Source organism: Carex rostrata, chromosome 18 (genome assembly GCF_964058835.1).
Source record: "Carex rostrata chromosome 18, lpCarRost1.2, whole genome shotgun sequence".
In the NCBI taxonomy this organism is placed as follows: domain Eukaryota; kingdom Viridiplantae; phylum Streptophyta; class Magnoliopsida; order Poales; family Cyperaceae; genus Carex; species Carex rostrata.
In genome coordinates, this window is record NC_135935.1 from 6,649,458 (window position 1) to 6,668,156 (window position 18,699).

The 18,699-nt window shown below is 34.8% G+C and overlaps 1 protein-coding gene and 1 pseudogene across 5 annotated transcripts; one reads left to right on the forward strand and one right to left on the reverse strand.

Moving 5' to 3' along the window:
• Positions 1 to 5,882: 5,882 nt before the first annotated feature.
• LOC144569704 (phosphatidylinositol 4-kinase gamma 5 pseudogene) lies at positions 5,883 to 10,407 on the reverse strand (annotated as a pseudogene). The gene is made up of 2 exons (XR_013516139.1): positions 10,255 to 10,407; positions 5,883 to 8,246 (listed from the first exon to the last, which is right to left on the reverse strand). The product of XR_013516139.1 is annotated as a phosphatidylinositol 4-kinase gamma 5 pseudogene (transcript).
• A 1,830-nt stretch (positions 10,408 to 12,237) lies between these two features.
• LOC144569705 (transcription factor BIM2-like) lies at positions 12,238 to 18,171 on the forward strand. 4 transcript variants are annotated; one of them, XM_078320157.1, is made up of 9 exons: positions 12,238 to 12,421; positions 13,630 to 13,747; positions 14,013 to 14,082; positions 15,035 to 15,130; positions 15,559 to 15,730; positions 16,223 to 16,370; positions 16,701 to 16,833; positions 17,625 to 17,755; positions 17,936 to 18,171. In XM_078320157.1, exons 1-8 carry the CDS (start codon positions 12,352 to 12,354, stop codon positions 17,709 to 17,711), a joined length of 894 nt encoding a protein of 297 aa, XP_078176283.1. In that variant the 5' UTR covers positions 12,238 to 12,351; the 3' UTR covers positions 17,712 to 17,755; positions 17,936 to 18,171. The 4 variants fall into 4 exon arrangements, with proteins under 4 accessions (XP_078176283.1, XP_078176285.1, XP_078176282.1 ...); XM_078320159.1 differs by lacking the exon at positions 17,936 to 18,171 and having other exon boundaries at positions 13,642 to 13,747; positions 17,625 to 17,923; XM_078320156.1 differs by lacking the exon at positions 17,936 to 18,171 and having other exon boundaries at positions 12,239 to 12,421; positions 17,625 to 17,923.
• Positions 18,172 to 18,699: the final 528 nt, after the last annotated feature.

Below are 18,699 nucleotides of genomic sequence, written 5' to 3' on the forward strand. Positions count from 1 at the left end.
TGGATCAAAATCACTTCTCATCTCAGCAATCTAAACAGCATATTGGTGCTTAAGTCAATAAAAGGAAATTATTTTCAGAGCAACTAATGTTTACTATCAGTGTAGTAACCACAGAGCAGCTGATGCTTGCACTAACCATTTTTCTTATTATTATAATAGTATTACAGAGCATGAAACAGAAGTTGAAAAAAAAAACCCTAAAAGCTACCTTTTTAATGAAAAAAATATATATGTTAAACAATAATGAAAGTTCAGTTATTTTTTGGTGGATGGTGCATGGGCTTATAATAATCTGAAGTGAAAGGATCTTTTCCTGAAAAATAGGAATCATGAGCTCTAGTTCCTAATTCATTTTCTGAAATCAATCCTCTCCTTCCCCATCGGTTCATAGATTTTCTTAAACTCCATTTTGATTTTAAGCTTTGCCTTTCTTGCTCTTTGCTGATTTTCTTGCTCTTTTCTGTTCCAGAGAGATTCTGTTATCAAGATTAAATATAAAGATTATTTTCAGAGGGAATTTTCATAATTAATTGTTCAAATGAAAATACATACTTGGACAAAAAATATCATACACTGGTAATTGCTTAATGACATTAATTGTTTTCTCACCAAATCCAAAAAACTGTTACCAGAACCATTCTGATTTGATCTTTCAAGAAAAAAAAATATATAAATATGCATTACAAATAAGAAGATTAGCAGTTGAATTCTTCCTTCATTTAATTGTTACCTGTTCTATTGAATGTACCTTTTGACCATTGGCGATTTGCTTTGTTTCTGCAGAAAATGAAAATATGAAAAAAAAACCTTCTTAATTTGCTTAGGATACAGTTGTAACATAATGTGATTCAAAATGAAAATAAAAAGAGAAATGGATGATGAATAATCAAGGAACTAGCTAGGTACCTCCATGAGCAAGCTTGACATTGTGTTGTACAGCAAAAGAGAGAGAAACAAAAGCTAATAGTATGGTGGCTAATAGTAACTGTTTCATAACTACCAACTGAGGTGATATAAGAGGCTGTCTTTTTAGGCAGTAAAGAACAAAAAAGCAGAGGGTGTTACAGAGTTATGGTTTTTATAAGCTAGGTTAATTGAACCATGTCAAAGTAGGTCAAACCTAGGTTTCCACCATAGTAAAAGAGGTGATTTCTTGCTATTTTATTCTGTTATTATGTTTGATGAAAATGGTAATCTGTGATTGTCTTGCAATTATTATTTCATAATTCAGGGTCATTGATGGGAATCACACTTTTTTTTTTTTTGGGGGAAATAAAAATTATTTATTGTTTTTTTTTGTTAATTTTGATAGTCATTGCAATCTATACTAAATCAAACAATGTAATCATATATTTCCTAGAATGTTAAAAGCAACAGTCATTCAAAACCAAATGGTAACAACACGTTACCATGAATAGTAATTTCTTAATATTAATTTTCTGGAATTCTAATATTCTATGGAATGGTTTTTTTTTTTTTTTTTTTCTGATAGTCATTGCAATCTCTGATTTATAACATAGAACAGGACCAACAAAATAAATCTATTATTAAATCTAAAATTTTAATTATTAATGAAATAAAAAGTATTGTCATGTCACAAAAAGAGTTGTAACTTGCATATTTCCAAATTTATCCTTTGTCAATTTTGAATACCGGTATTTATTTGTTCCAAGAAGGATTATTTAATTGTCTTGGACTATACATTTGTACTAGGGATGTGGAAAAGTTATATAGTGATCCAGGAGCAGCTTATTTAAATGGATTTGAGGTTCTGTTGCAGGAACAAATGGATTTGGGCTTTGTGTAAGAAGGAAGCAAGTGTCCCACACACATAATTTTTATTTATAGAAATTGATATAAAATAATTTATGGTATCAAAATAATAATATATAGAAAAAAATATGTTTGGATTATGCATCAAATACTTGGAATTAACAATCATTCTAATATCATATATTATTTTACTAATCTCTATGAATAAATTAAAAAAAATACTGTTCCAGGCAAGGCATGTCTACTTGGTTGGGTTCTCCATGGTAGGTACGGAACACTTAATTTTGTAGCGAGTCACTGACAATGAGATTATCATAACTTTTCATTTTCTTTTCTTTCTTCCTTGACCCACCATTCTGGTTTTTAAATTTAGATTAGGCTAGTCAATGTAAATTCTACATTTGCAGTATACACCCTTTTTTATTTGAATTGCAATCAATTTGTGAATGGTCACTTATTGAAGAGAGCAGTGTGTAAAAAACGTCCATTTATACCGATTAATTGACCGATTAGTCGTTGGCGGTGATCAAATTGTCATGGATTTTTTCGATTAAATGATCGATTATTTCTAATTATGATATATTATTTTTTATTATTTATGATTAATTGCTTGATAGTATTAAGTCCGTCCAACGATCGCATACTGTTATTTACAACACTAGAGGAGAGTTCCTCTCTATTGGGAGCAGGTAATCCGGTTCCTCTCCAATATGTGCAAAAGATTTCATTCAATCTACGGTTTGAGATTTACTCTCAGCTATTTTGAGATTCGGCCTAGTAGAGGACAGTATTATTTGGACTTTGAGATTCGTACAAAGTTAAAACAACGGTCTGGATCTACTAGTTTTAAAATATTATCTTTTGCAGTACTGGAGAGGATGTGAATTCCACTTACTGGTCATGGATTTTGGCAACCCACAAAAGGCCTATGGTAATGGTATTGGGTGATACTTGATTGAATTAGGATTGAGCGCCAATGATTAAGTTTCTTAAGAAAATGTATTGATGTTTACAATTTTATTTATCTTTTACTTTTATTTAAACGTTATATTATTATTATTATGAGGAGTATTCACTTACACTCTTTTTTTAATGACATCAGATTATACTCTACATTTTTAAAGTCTAAATAGTCGATCCAAATCGTTTAACATGATGGATAAATTAAAATGTACTTGTAGAACAAATTTTGCATTTTTTTTTTGAATTGAACGGTTTAGATAAACTATTTAGACTTTAAAAATGTAAAGTGTATTCCGGAGTCATAAAAAAAGATGTAAGTGGATCCCTTCTCAATTTTTATTATTATTAACTATTTTGATTGATCGATATTTTTTGTACTCGTTAATATTTTAATCAATCTACCTCTCTCCGACAAACTATCCACGAAGCTTCGGATAAAATATTTACACTAAACAATAAAATACAAAAGCTGAGTACAAAGACGAGGAGGGTTCAAATGCATCATCATTTTGGTGCTCTAATATGCTCTAAGTCTTTTATCTCCATTTTCAAAGTCCGAACAGTCAATCCGAACCGCTCAACATGATCTTCATAATAAAATATGCTTGGAGACCAAATTTTATATTTTTTAGAATTTTTTTACTTTTTTTAAGATAGATACAAAATCACTTTTTAAGGAGATTCTGGACCATCCGATAAAGACATATTGCACCTATCTAAAAAAATAGTAAAAAAATTCTAAAAAATATAAAATTTGGTCTCCAAGCATATTTTATTATGAAGATCATGTTGAACGGTTCGGATCGACTGTTCGAACTTTGAAAATGGAGATAAAGGACGTGGAGTATATTGGAGCACCAAAATGATGGTGCATTTGAACCCTCCTCGTACAAAGACTCATAAGCTAAATATTAAAGCTAAAAAATTAAACCGTTATTTTTTATTTAAGAGCTAATCATTTACATGTGAATTCTATTGTATGAATTAAATTGCGAAGCTTTAATTATTTATTTTTCAGGGAGACGTTAAGAGAATTATTTTGAAGGAATTTGAAGTAAAAAGAGCGCCACACAAGGCATTCGTACAATTGGTGAAACAAATATGCGCCTTAAATAAACAATTTATTTACTTTTTTATTGCTGTTGATTTCTAGAATTTGAGAACACGAGAGCGGACACTATTATCAATCATAGCCATAGGCTAGGTTATGGCTTCTAAGTTCTAAATGACAGATTCTTATACCAAGGAATTAACTAAAAATCAAGAATTTAACCAAAATAACCTCCAACTTTGTAGCACAAATTTTCAGATAATAAGAATATTTTCCTTCAACATTTGTCGGGAGAAAATTGGCGACAATAGCCCTAATCGCTATCCCTCATATCTCCTAGCGCCTCCAACCCTCCCACCAACACTCCCGCTACACAAAACCCTTGATTGAGAAGGGGAGGCCGAGGACGCATCGGCCTCTCCCACCCGCAAACCTAGCGGAAAAAAGAAAAAATATGATACCCCTTTCCTCCGGTCACTGGCCTGTCGATGCTGAAGGTCGTCGATGTCTACTACTGATGGAGAATGTTTATTTTATTTTGTTATTTTAGTTAGATGTTGAGGTTTAGATGTTAATGTTCGGATGTTGATGAAGTTCGATATAGATGATGTTCTGAATGTAGAACAATTGATGTAATTTATGCTTTAATTAATGAAAATTATACTTGACAGCTACTGCCAAGGTTTCTAAAAAAAAAAAAAGAATATTTTCCTATATCACGGATTATGAAGCCAAAAAAAGTTATATTATTGAACTTACAAGCCAAGACATTTTTATTTGACGTTGCATAATTAAATTGGAGGTTAAGCGGTGCAAAAACAAATAAAAAAATCTCTATCCATTAGCAGTTAGTTGTTGATAATTATAGTGTAATAAATATATGGAAAATGCTAATATGCTACGCTTAGCATAGAGGTTTCCGTGCAATGGCTCAATATTTGAGTTTTTAAAATTCTAACGGTCGATCCGAACTGTTCAACATGATTTCCATATGAATATGTACTTGCAAACCAAATTTTACATTTTTTAGAATTATTTCACTATTTTTTTAGATAGATAGAAAATCGCTTGATCTTTTGTCTGTTTGAAATTATGTCTGTGAAAATATTTAAAGAATAGGAATAAAAATTCTTAGATAATCATCAGCACCAGTGCTTCCTTTGCTGAATTTCTTATTAATTTTTAAAAGTTGAGATTAATTTGTTTATTCTAATTAACCCATTAAGGACAAAAATCATAAATCTATTCTAAATGCTAATGCTTAGTTAAGCTCTTCTCACTCTTCATCTCAACTCGGGGTCAGGGACGGATCTACATATATGTCAGGTGGTGCTAAGTCATCCTATGATTTTAAAATTCTTAATTATGTATATTAAAATTTAATTAAACTTTTGAATTTTTTTTTTAACTTTTATATAGTTTAGCCTCCCCTCATAAAATAACAAATGTGTGCTAATAATCTAGTGGTTTAAGTTCTAGTTGATATGTATAAGATCACGTGTTCAATTTTCACCTAAATCACACTATTTTTTTTCTTTTTCACATATTACATTTCCGCCCCTCCTCGGGGTTTCTGTTTGCTCCCATTTTTATTCCACTCTCCAAAATCCATTAATTATTCTCTTTTATGACAACAGCATAATATATACAAATGATCAGCATTAGAATACATACAGCTGACTGTGTGACTTGTTATACCTTTTAATGTTCTTACAATGTTACGACTCTGAAAGCTTTTGATATTTTAATGCTGATAAAAATACCTAGGGGCTTGATGTCAGAAATATAATAAATATAATAACACTAATAGATGTATAACAATTAACAGTTGAAGAATATGAAAAAGGTGCACAGTTTTTTTTTTTTCAACTCTCTGTGGTCCATTATTCATATAATCAAACTCCATCTATTAATACATATTACTTTCTTAAAATAAAAGGTACTATTATTGTTATATCATTGAGAGAAGCAATATCGACTTCGACCTTGTAGTTGCACTGGCTGCAGAGAAATCCCAATGTAATTTGAATTATATCAACTAAATAGAACCAAGTAAATATCACCAAAGCATCCTGAGAAATAAGACAATGCATTATTAATGGCTAAACAGTGCCAATTACCTAATAAAACCTCATTATTCACTTAACCAACTATTAAATCCACACAACTCAAATGGGAAAATTAAAAACATTGACACAACCCCAGATAGACACATAAATGAACCGGCGCACATCAGCAGCAAGATTGACATTCTCTCTGCACTTTTTATCTTCTAGTCAAGTATTTCTACTCTATAACATAAACACACAACCCACACCCATAAATCAACAACTAAAATCTGCAAGAAGTACCTAGCCTTGGTCCCTGACATGCGGGCCCTACACTCTTCTTCTCTCTCAAGGTTTCCATAGCTACATCATTGAATTTCTCAATAAAGGAAGACCACTCTTCCTTCCCCATATCACCTAACCGCACAAAACACTCGCTAGGAGGAAAATTCTCATCTGCACTCCTATTTACCCCACTAGGGTTAGGGTTTGGGGGCATTTTTTCAACAAGGCGGACTCCACTAAGTGACTTGGAAAGGTTTGACGCATTAGACTGAAGCTTATATGAATTTCGAACGAACTTGGCCTGTTTGCAATTCACTTCTTCAACCTCATCTCCCTCCTCCTCCCCCTCTTTGAAACTCTCTTCTAATTTGGCAAGCGGGTTATTCAACCTGGAACCTGATAACCTGAACCCACCATTTTCATTTATATCCATCTGGAACTGAAAGTCAATAGGCTCTTCTTCATCTGTATCACTCTCCTCTAGGAAAGCATTTTGTTCTGAAATTGCCCCTCTCACCCCCATGCAGATCAACTCCAATTCGCTAGGCTCCTCCTCCGACCCTTTAGATTCCCGACTCATCATGGCCCCAATTTGTGACAGACTAAACCCTAATTCGGCTGAAATCTTGAGAAAATTGGTACAGAGCAACAAAACCCTAAGACATGCCTCCCTGATCATTGGTATCTCCTTTCGCAACAGTTTGCAATCCTTTTCAGGGTCAAGATTGGAAATATAATCTAACTCCTCTTCAGAGAAAGCCACAGAGGCTTGGGGCCAATGGATCCACTCGAAGTAGGGGTCCTCAAGGTTTTCTGGTAGGCACAAGCCATGGTCAATTGGTAACAGTTCAGTATTACCCCCAAAATTGCCAACCCCACTACAAGTATTCCGTACCAGAACATTGCCTCCATGTCGATCGGTATTGAAAATTCTAACATCTAGTATGCCAATACGGTGTACTGCTGATATAGGAAATCCGGACGTGCCATGGTCACTTGCATCATAATCATGTGGCACAAACTGTTGCAATGAAGCAATCTTGCTAGTGCCAGCATCCCCAATGGCATTGGAATTATTATCTCCATTCAAATGGAAAATAGGGTGTGTGATCTTGACTAGTGCTGTGGGAGGTACATTAGCAAACTTCTCATGATCTAACAGGTATGCCGCTACCTCACGGAAACCTGTTTCGCCAACTCGTACTGACCGCTTCAAACCCGGTTCACCCAAGGATTTCCCAACAAAGCCCTTAGGGTTGTTTGGAGCAAAGGGTTCTTCATCAGTTGGTTTCACAATGGCCAGATTCTCACCGTTTATGCCTCTAAAGTAGTATGACCCACCTAGACCACTGTTGATTGGTACTGGGTTAACTCCTGATTTAATAGCATGTATCACATCCTGCACCAGTTGCAGTACGTTAGCAGGCTGGCCTGATGAAAAGCCCAGTATCTCCACCAGGTGTGAGCCGTCATTGCCATTCCTGACAGCTGTTGTGTCATAGTCTGTACGAGCACAACTAGGGTTCAGGCACGGGGTCGAACAGCTCCGATGCATAGAGTTCCGCATCAGAAGTAAAGGTGACTTGCCTTGTACTGATGTTAGGTCATGTTCTAAAATATTATCACCAAAGGAAAGAGAAACGTCATTGGTTGGTACATTAAATGCAACCTGAAGCCGCCTCTTAACGGTTTGTGCATTGTCACCTCTGTCTAAATCCATGGCCATGACGCATCCAGTTTCAGTCTGGACAAAGACCCTCCTCCTACCAACTGGTGCCCTCCTGTTGGAGGTGTTGGTATTAGTGCTTTCTCCATTTATGGGGTTCCCTATGGGTCTCTCGGCCTTCAAGAAGCTGCAGAAGTTGAAGGACATGGGGCTAAGAGAGGGATCTAAAAGAGTATAAGAGGGAGAGAGAGGGATGGCTTCTTTCTCTTCTTCCAACGCACACCAAACTGGAAAAGTGACGCGTTTAAAAAGAGAAAGTCTGCCCAACAAATCATGTCATGGCATGAATGTCACATTAGGTAGAGAGAGAGAGAGAGAGAGATGAGAGAGAACATAGCGAAGCTCGTGTCTCTCTCAGACAATTATATATCTAAGTCATGGTATCTCGCAAGAGCATAACCTAAGAATTAAAAACAAATAAATAAAGTGTTAATAGAAGAAAATTGAGACAGTGAAAGGAGAAGCTCAGAAAGAAAAGTATAGCTTAGAATAAAGAACTTCCCTTCAACCCAATTTAGATTTCATTTTTAATTGAGAAAAGAAAAAGGTTTCACAGAAAAAACTTCATAACGTTGGATGTCAGGTGATAAGTATGCTACCAGTTATATTCTCATGGGTAGACCTAGAGACATATTTTATTTAGTAATTGAAAAATCTAAAATTAAGGTTCCCATGAATCTTGACACTTTCAAAACTAGGAATATTGCATTCTTTGTCCATGATACAAAGAAAAACTGGAATTGCAATCAAAGGATGCAACTCTGAGTAGTATTCTCCAACCAGTATTAAGTAAAAATAAAAGGGACACAATTTGCGATTTATGCAAAAAGAAGAAAATGCACTAGGAAACATCCCATTGATGAAAAAGAACAGGTAACAAGTCAAAACATGAGAAAACCCTTTCATCTTTTGCCCCGCATACAGTTTTATATAGTAATGTACAGTTTAATGATGTAACTTGTAAGAGAAAAGTGTATAACCAACAAAACTTGACACACCAGACATATAGAAATTAATATACTACTGAAGATGGTGAATAGTGCTGATCCAATTAATCTTGTGGAGTAAAAAAAACTCAAGAAAAAAAAAAAAGGCATGACAAGATATGTAATGAGGCATGCTAGTTCTCTAGTCCTCTTTCTTCTACTACTTCTGTTGGGATGAACTCAGCGACTTTTAAGCATAGAATTAGAGTCTCTGTCTCGGACTCAACTTTTCCATTTTTTTTTCCTTACACAATATCTAGCTGCGTTTATACAGATATACATATGGATCGGGAAGAATGGTTGCAAACCTCTCCATTTCTACACCTTTAACATTGATCACAATCTTACCAGTTTAAAATTTTATCAGATTGTTGCTCTGAAATCCAACTTTTGAACTTTCAAATTACCAAAGAAAAAATAATTTGTCCGAAACGATTTAATATAGTTGCATGACATTGAGAACGTACTAGTACCAGAATGTACTGCTGTCAAATGAAAACCCACATGAAGTATGCGAATTCTCGTTGTTATTTTGCAATTTTTTTTTTCTTAATTAATGTTACTTATCACTGTAAGTCGATGCATTGAGTTGATTTTTAAAGGTTAACCTTTTCATTTGCATGACATCCAGTCTTTAAGAAGAAAAAATAGTGATAATTGGACATCTGTTAAGGAAAGTAGCATCTGTCGACATTTGTCTGTTCTTTTTTCCTTTTTGTTTTCTGTTCTCCTATTGATAGCTTATAGCTTCAAAATATTTCCCCAATCCATAGAATACATAAATTATATTTTGTTCTACTCCTCCAAATGTCAATCAGTTTTGGTAAAATATAACATAATTGAAGAGTTGTCACAAATTCTATTGTAGATACTAATTACTGTGAGATACTGGGAACATATAGCCTAACACAACTTTTTTGTAAATATGCACACTTGCTGTGAGATACATGAACAAACTTGATTCACAGCCTGTAAGTTGACTAAGTTCTAGCAAAATTTACTTGGAAAATAAATATGGCAATGTAAGCATGAAAAAAAAATCAGAATTTAAGAACATATTTGAAACAATAAGCCTATCAATAGGAAGAAAAAATAAAAGACAAATTTAAAATATTAACCGTAGTTTCTTTAACAGGATATCCAATTATCCCTAATTCGTCTTCTCAAAGCCTAACATATGTACATATTAACCTTCTTAAATCAACTAAAGGTACGAATTGACCCTGACCGTATCGTAAATTAAGAAAAACTTAAAATTGCAAACAACAACGAGAGTTTGCATTGAGCCTTCAACACACCTCAAACAGGTAACCTATAAATTGGATAAACTGGAATGACGCAACATAACAATTGCAATTCAATAAACCCTAATTCTTAAGAGAAATCAAGCAATCTATTATTCTTGCCAACAAACAAACTCACTTGAGAAAGAGAACGATTCGACTGAGAAAAGGCTGATTGTCCGTTCAGCCGTCAAGGGATGCAGTCTCTCTCTCAGGTTTCCCTGGGTTGAGTTCTAGATGGAGGAGAAAGAGGAGACTTATAGTAAGATATTCGTATCCTCTGAGATATCTCAAACTTTGCCTGACTTTATGGAAAATCTCAACCGTTTACAGACGTTCTGCACGAATCCGAATAGGCACCGGACACATCGGTCATGCAAAATTTGAGATATCTCAGAGGATACGCACTCTATATTAAGATGATCAACATAAGAGCACCTGTATCAGGAAAAAGAGCAGCTAACTTGTGGGACCAATTGTCAGTTATAAAAGAGTCGCCTCAAGATTCAAGGAGTCCATATTTTCTGAGGTAACAGAATATTTATGTTTAGATCAGGACATGAGGATCCCCTTTTATATTCGTGCGGCTTCGGATCGGACGGTTCAGATTTAAACAGAAATATTCTGTTACCTCAGGTGACATGATTGAAGACCAATGAATTGTGGTTGTCTATAACAAGAAAGGGATAACGATGTCTGTATCTGCTGTTGTGGACTGGAGGCCATATAAAACTAAAAAGAAGGGCCTTCTATGTAATCCAGTTAAGTCCGTTTGATCTGAAACGGACGGACATAATCCATTTAATTGACGTTATTATATATAAAGGTTTTAAATCTGATCAGTACCGTAGAATAGCCACAAATCACTCTTAATTGGTGTTGTAAATAACGGTATGCGGTCGTCGGAAGACATGATACTACCAAGTGATTAGTCGGAAATAATCAAGAATAATCAGCCGATTAGTCGAAAAAATTTCGTGACAGTTTGATTACTCCGAACGATTAATCAGCCTAACGGGTGTTTTTTACGATACTGCTCTTAATAGTCCAATCCAACCTATCAGCAGCCTTCCATTTTTTTGTCTGAATTCAAGCTGTTTGGTATGCTCTTGTTTAGTATGACACTTGACTAACGAAATTGCATCCTCGGAGTACTACAGAGGTACTGTTCCGTGGAGTAATTGAATCCATACTGTTCTTTTAACTTTAGACGAATCTCAAAGTATAAATAATATTGGCCCTGTGCTATCCCCAGATAGACACCGTTTTTGAATTAATCTGAATCGTAAAGTAGGGCCTGTTCGGCGTCCCTGTTGGGAATAGGAACTGAAAATTACTGTTTACGTGGGAAAAAAAAATTCAATGAAATTTTTTTTCTCACGTGAACAGTACACACGCCAAATAGTAACACGCTGAAAATATCACCCATGCGGTACTTACTGCATAGGATACTTGTCCCTTGACTAACTCCATTCCATCAAAGATAGGGCGTGTTCGGTTGCTAAGCGGGAATGGGTTTGGGTTTGGATCCAATTTGAATGACCAAAACACTATTCGCGCTGGAAAAAAAAAATCCACTCTGAGTAAATTTTTTTTTTTCCGCAGGCACATTGGCACGCCGAACACACCCTAAAGGATGATTATATTATCTCTTCATCTTTTCTGCAGTAACTCTGCATCAAATATGACCTATATTTTTTTTTATAAAAAAAAATTAAAAAAAACCCTAATCATACAACTTTAGTTAGTGTGTATCTGTATATACTCGTCATCACTCATCAATAGATCTCAACCCAATTTCTTATTTTCCTGGAGGAATATTCACGTCTATATATAAAGTTGTATGAAAAAAGAATGTGATGGTTGCAAACATGGTTATACTAAAAATGTGTTATTTAAACGTACCGGTGCCATACTGAATTCTTACAAGCTACAACACAGCAATCAAGTGGCACGAGTATATCGTGCCAAAAAAATTCACAAATAAAGAAATGAAAACAAGCAAAATATATATATAAAAAAAACTTTCAGACGTCCTTTAAATATGAAAATGTCAGGGTTTAATCTATAAAAATGGAACAAGAGTCAAGAGAAATGGAAAATTGTTTGTTCCATGAAATTAAAGAAAGCAAAAAATAAGACAAAAAAGTCGATCTCTCCCTCTCCAGTACAAAATCTCTCTCCTCTCTCTCTCTCTAGATATCTAGGGTTTTTCATCTGAAGCCCGGCTTGTGAAATGGAGTCGGTCTCTAGATCAAGCGAAGACGATGACGAATTCGTGCGCAGACAGGGCTCCTCTCTTCAAGGTCCCTCTCTGTAAACTTTTTTTTTGCTATCTCAATTTGGTTGCTCCTGTTGGGGCTGTTCGAAAAGGTGAAAATTGAGCTGTAACTAGTACTGATGCTGGGAATTCTCTTATATTTTTCCGAGGTATGAACTCGAATTTTAATCCAAGCTACTAAAATGAACACATAGGATCAGCTTCGTCAGAAGAGGAACGGTTCTGCCAATTGTTGTAGACTGAAACCCTGATACGAAATTCTCATTCGAAAACTTACCTCTTACCAGAAACTCAGTTTTGTTTGCCGTTTTTGCAATTTTCTTCGTGTTATGTTACAATCTTCCTTAGAATTTCGAATTAGTATTTATCTAGAGCATGGCTTTATTCATCTGGAGGCTGGGAAAGGTAATTTCATACTTTTAATAGTGGAATCAAGAAGAATGTTTTTGCTCTTACTATTTTAACTTACGTAGTCGACATCCCAGTAAATTCAAATCTGTGCTATACTGTTTTTTCTGATAATTATTAATTAAGATTCTGCAGTGAATTTTGACAAACCTTTAAAATCCATTGAAGTTTAGTGGTTTCTGAAGATATTGCAAATGCCATCTAATTGTATGTTTTGGTGAAGTTTAGTAAATCTTCTAGTGAACTTGAAACATTGTTTAAAACATATGCTTACTGAGTACAATTTTCTACCAAGTTTCAAATGTGTTGCCTTGGAAGTACTGCTAATCACATACTTAACAAGATAGCATGTTATTTGTACCTTTGCTGGAATAAGCCCCACTCAAGCCTCAGTCACCTCCCAGTGGTTGAATCAGTCCTTGATTACGAATCATGCATTGATGCTTCTCATTAATCCACTTTTTCCTCAATTAACTTCGGAGAGTGTAATTGCACATCAATAAATGACTTTAAGTTTAAGGTGTAATTTTTTTTAATGTTAGCACAGTGTATAAGGTGGTTTAATGTGCTGCGTAGGCGTATTGCATCTTGGGGCTTTGCTGAGCACAGCAGGCAATTTTAGGTTTTATAGGGTTGCCTATGGACTTCCCTTAATGATAGGCAGGGCAACTGGGCAACGAGTTACTGCTTTTTTGGTCTAGTATACAATTTTTAATCTGTTATGCTGCTGACATTTTTGTTTGCTTCTGGTAATTTGACTCTTTAGATATTTGCAACTGTTTAGCAGGTTCATGTGAAATTCTAATTAATAAAATAAAAATGTAGGAGAGCTAACAGTCAGGATGGATGGTAAAAATGGGGACAGCAAGCTGGGGACACCAACTACCCCCCGATCTAAGCACTCTGCCACTGAACAGCGTCGTAGGTGCAAAATTAATGAAAGGTAAGTTGATTTAATTTGGATCTGTTTGTGTTATCTTTTGTAACTTGGACCTAATTGCTATTGTGTTCGTGTATTGCAAATAACACCTACTATTTTGTCACAACTAAGGCATGTTTTTTTTTGAGGTAATTTGCACGTGATACCTGGCCACAAGTTGCTGATGTTTAAGCATGTCGCGGGGTTACCATTATATTAAGGAGAACACATGATTCTGAAAATACCCGAAATAAAAGATATAAATGTTAAAACCTTTCTTTTATGGCAGATTTCAGTTACTTAGAGAACTTATACCGCATAGTGACCAGAAGAGGGACCGTGCTACCTTTCTTCTTGAGGTAATTGTTTTTCCACCCAGAAAACCTAGGTCATCAAACAAATGTTCTTTAATCTAAAGTTCGCTTTGTTCCTTATTTTATTTTCTAATTTCAATCAAAATCTGGTTACCATTAGTTTTTGGCTCAATCATAGATTGTCTACCTATATGAAGTAGGTCAGCATATATTGGTAACGTGTACATCAATTTCTTGAAGTAATGTATTTATAAAAGACAGAGTACAAGAGCTAATAATTGGTATGTGGATGGTTTTTAATGAATTGTTTTGTTTTTCCAATTCTTTTAAATGTTTGTCAACAATATCCTGGTTTTCAGAAGCTTTGACAACTCTATACCTACTGGTTCAACCCATGTGTTCAGTTATTTTTAGTGAACTCATGCATTCAGATAGCCAAAAAACACTAAAATATTTTTTGGCATCAAAACAAAGCAGACTCAATGCAGACAAGCTGAACTCATGCGTCCACCATTCATACTGAACAATTGAATTGTTAATGCACGTGTTCAAATTTCAGAATGCATTTACAATTCATTCTATACTTAGATTTTCTTTTTTCCATCGTTTTTTTAATGGTCTGAGCACATGAGTTCAATATGATTTGTGAATGCATACGATGAAAAGGTAGGCAGAGAGTTGTCAATCATTTGGAAACAGGACTATTGTTGTCACAGTGTAAGCAATAATTATTTGTTCTAACTTGGTGCTTGCTTGTTCATATTATTCTAATGATCTAGTTCCATTATCTTTCATACTTGGTTAGTTTATTTTTGAGGTCTTAATAGTTCAATTATTCTTTAACATCGAAATTTGTTGATATAAGAAGCAAGAAGTTGCTTGGGACTAAAGGCTTTGTTGTTGTTGTTGTAAGAAGCAAGAACTTATTGTATGTATAGGCGTATGTTTAGGTAAGAACCACTACATTATATATCATAACTCTTTGTACATTATGTAGGTAATCGAGTATGTAAAATTTCTTCAAGAGAAGGTGCAAAAGTATGAATCAACATATCCTGAATGGAATCCTGACAATACGAAGCTCATGCCATGGGTAGACTTCTCCCCTGAGATTCCTGAATTCCAAATATAACTAAGCTTCTATTTTGCAAAACCTACCTGCTTTCATTTGCAAAAGACGCTTTTTGTTTTTGGTATTTGCAAATTCATCATATTTGAATGGATCGTCAAGGAAGTTCCTAAACACTCTCTCTACTATTTAGTCGGACAATCGTCTGATCCATTATTTTTGCAAAACTACATTTTTTTTAACTTTTGTTGCTGAAATGTGGTTACTTCAATGATTTTTAGAACTTCTGCCGATAGGATGCTACAATTAGGCTAAATGCAAGACATAATAAAAAAACAAGCACCAGCAATAAGAATCAAATTGCACACGACTTAAAAATGACTTATTGTAACACTTGTAGAACAAATACTTGCTGAAACTTCTTCTCATTTACATTTAACACATAAAAACAGAGCAGCAACCGGGTCTCGGCCGAGGGATTGTCAGACATGTCACAAGTAAGGAATGGTAATGCTTCTGGGTACACCTTTTCGGGGAAGTTTATTGACAACAGTTCCCTACCTGTTACACCAAATGCTATCCTATCAAACTCACATGCTTTGGTGGAACCTGACTTACCGACAGGTGAAGTTCTTTGTTATTTACTCGATTTCATGTTTATCCCTGCAAACAATAAATACTATGCATGCACAACCTCCTCCTTTGCTCTGTGTGTGTATAAAGAGGGAGAAGGGATGGTCTATGTGATATTTTCTATATTTGAAAGGGTTTGTAGTTTTAAGGAGTTCAAGATGCCTAAGTTGTTGCATAGGTCGATGTGTTTTATTCATTTTATCCCGTCTTGTCTTGAAACAAAACAATCCTCTTGAAAAGAGAAGCTTCAGTATTCTTTAAAGAAAATGAAAGATTAGGGGAGGGCGGTTTCTCATTTGTGAAGTAAAATTCTTTGTTTCTGAGGTTTTGCGTGATTTATGTAGACTTTACACTGGAACTCTTTGGTCTATGTTTGATTCACACAACTTATTGGGAGATGGTATCGGACTGGTGACAATGACAATATGTCATATGTCTGTATTTCATCTAAAGTATTTTCATAGTTCTGATTTTTTTTTTCAGAAAACATTGACGTGGTTACTCAGCCACAGCCCACATGGCAGAGGCAAGTGGGGACTCCAGATTGCACTGTTAATACTAATGTTCTGCCTGAGGATGAACTGGCCATTGATGAGGGGACAATTACCGTCTCTAGTATATACTCCCAGAAGTTAGTCTCATCTTAGCTATATTCCTATCTAATTTATATACCTGTGTATATCTATATCCATTAGTTTATTGTAATATTTAGAAACAACCAGAACAGAAAACATCTGATGCTGGTAGTATCTTGTGGTTGTGGGTATGTATTAACCACATTACTTCAATTTTTAAATTTCTAAGCCAATATCAGAAAGTGCTGCATCAATATATGATAGGAGTCTTGTTCAGTGACTCTGTGAGTAATATTATTGGTAATTGGTGCTTGGTGCTGCTACTTTGCTGTTCAAGTACATTCAAGCAGCCATCATTATGGACTTAAATGTGCTTACAATCGCAGCTTATTTGGGGCACTAACGAGCGCAATGGAGAGCTCTGGTATTGATCTTTCTCAAGCCAGTTGTACAGTTCAGGTCAACCTTGGAAAGCGTTCATCTTCTAGAAGAGTTCCTCCAATTATATCTAATTCTAAGGTGATAAAAACATTCTTATCCATAATTCTGGGCGCATTAGAACTTTATATTTTGATGTTCCATTTATAATACACTAAAATATCATGTATATTCCTGCGAGACGAATAGTGTCTCAAATATCTCATATGCTTCTGAACCTAGAAAGATCATTTTTCTGTCCCTTCTCTCCCTTCTTTTAGAAAATGCACAAACTACCTCACCATCTTACTGTAAACATGACAGGGTGGAAGGAGAAATAGTTAAGTGTTTGAGGACATTTTGTTTTATAGGGTTATTTGCAAAATTTTGGCTCTGGTGGGTTGGATATCCATGATGCTTTATTTGCAGGGCATGATTGCCTTTAGGTTTTTGCAGAGTTACACTTGAAATTGCCTTTAGGTATACATTGCCTATTTTGCTGTGTCCATTTTTTTTTAGACTTGTCACCAGGTTTGCGAGTGTAAGCTTGTTGGCATTTGGGGTGCCATTCAGTCAATTTCTTTCAAGTCAACTGGAATCAGACAGGGAAAGTCTGTTTTACAAAACAGTAAACCATACGAAGGACCAAAATATTTCAACAAGAACAGATCTGGTATAGTTAGAAGCAACATGACTGAACCAAATGAGTGCCCCTAGTTGACATATCATTTTATTGAAGTATGTAGCTGAATTTCTGAAGTATTCTTTTAACATGGATAGGATTTCAGTTTCTTACACTGATGGTTTATGCCACTTTTCATGCACCTAAATCATTGTAAAAAATGGTGTGGGTAACTTGCATATTATGGTATTAATTAGAACTTTTGTCATAGGATCACAATGGTCTATCTCATGGGAATCAAGTGATGGACCCCTCGAGTGATCAGGTTTCCAAGAGGCATAAATTGAATAAATGCTGAGTAGCGAGTTCAATATTGGACAGTGTATTCAAAGCCCATTCTGGGTCAGAGTCTCTCTCTCTCTCAAATGCTGACCAGTGTATATTGGTTTGTGATGGTTAGGTAATGGTGAAGTGTAAAAGATGATGTAGTGTTATTAAGGTCATGTAGCTCACTAAGAATTAATTATGTTTGACTATCTTTTTTTTAGTGAAAGCTCATTGACATGCCTATTTTCCTGACAGTATTGGAGACTTATTACCAGATGGTGTTGTAGTATTGAGCAACCCATCAGTGGTCAGTGTTTCAACAATTATTTTATGGTTGCCTTGAGGTACTCTAGCTGCACTTGGTTTTATATGGGAAAAGTCGGTGTTCTGGGGTCTGTAAAATTTAATTGTTTTAAATGGCACTATTTGTTATTTGGTTTGACAAACAGAACTTGTTATGGAGACGAGGCTATTATTAAAAAATTTAGGAGCTAGATAAGATGATACAAGCAATTTTCTCAATGAGTGTTACAAAATATAATTGCGGAACTCACAGGTAGGAAACGACAAATAGCTCGTAACAATATTAATAGTTTTAACTCACACCTATTGAAATTCATTGTTCTTTTTCTCTAAGCGGTTAATTCTTTTTTTTTCTTTTTTTTAAAGGGCTTGCTAATTTCGACACTCCTTGCATTTTTCTTAGCAAGAATCAAACATGTTACGGTAATTAAGAGGTTGTTTTGGGGCGTCAACGGGTACGATAAGGGTCGGGTGGAAGTATTTTTGTATCCGTACTTGTTACAAATTATTTTTATCCATGCTCTTATCTTTGTCCGTTGTAGTTTTTAAATAACAAAATAGTAGTGGGTACATAATGGATAATGTTAATATAATAATTATTTTTATTATTTATTAAATAAAATGTTAAAGTACATTCACTTTGTACGCATATATAAATGTTTTAAAGGTCAATTTTATTGAAATTTGTTGGAATTTAATTGTATTTTAATGGTTAA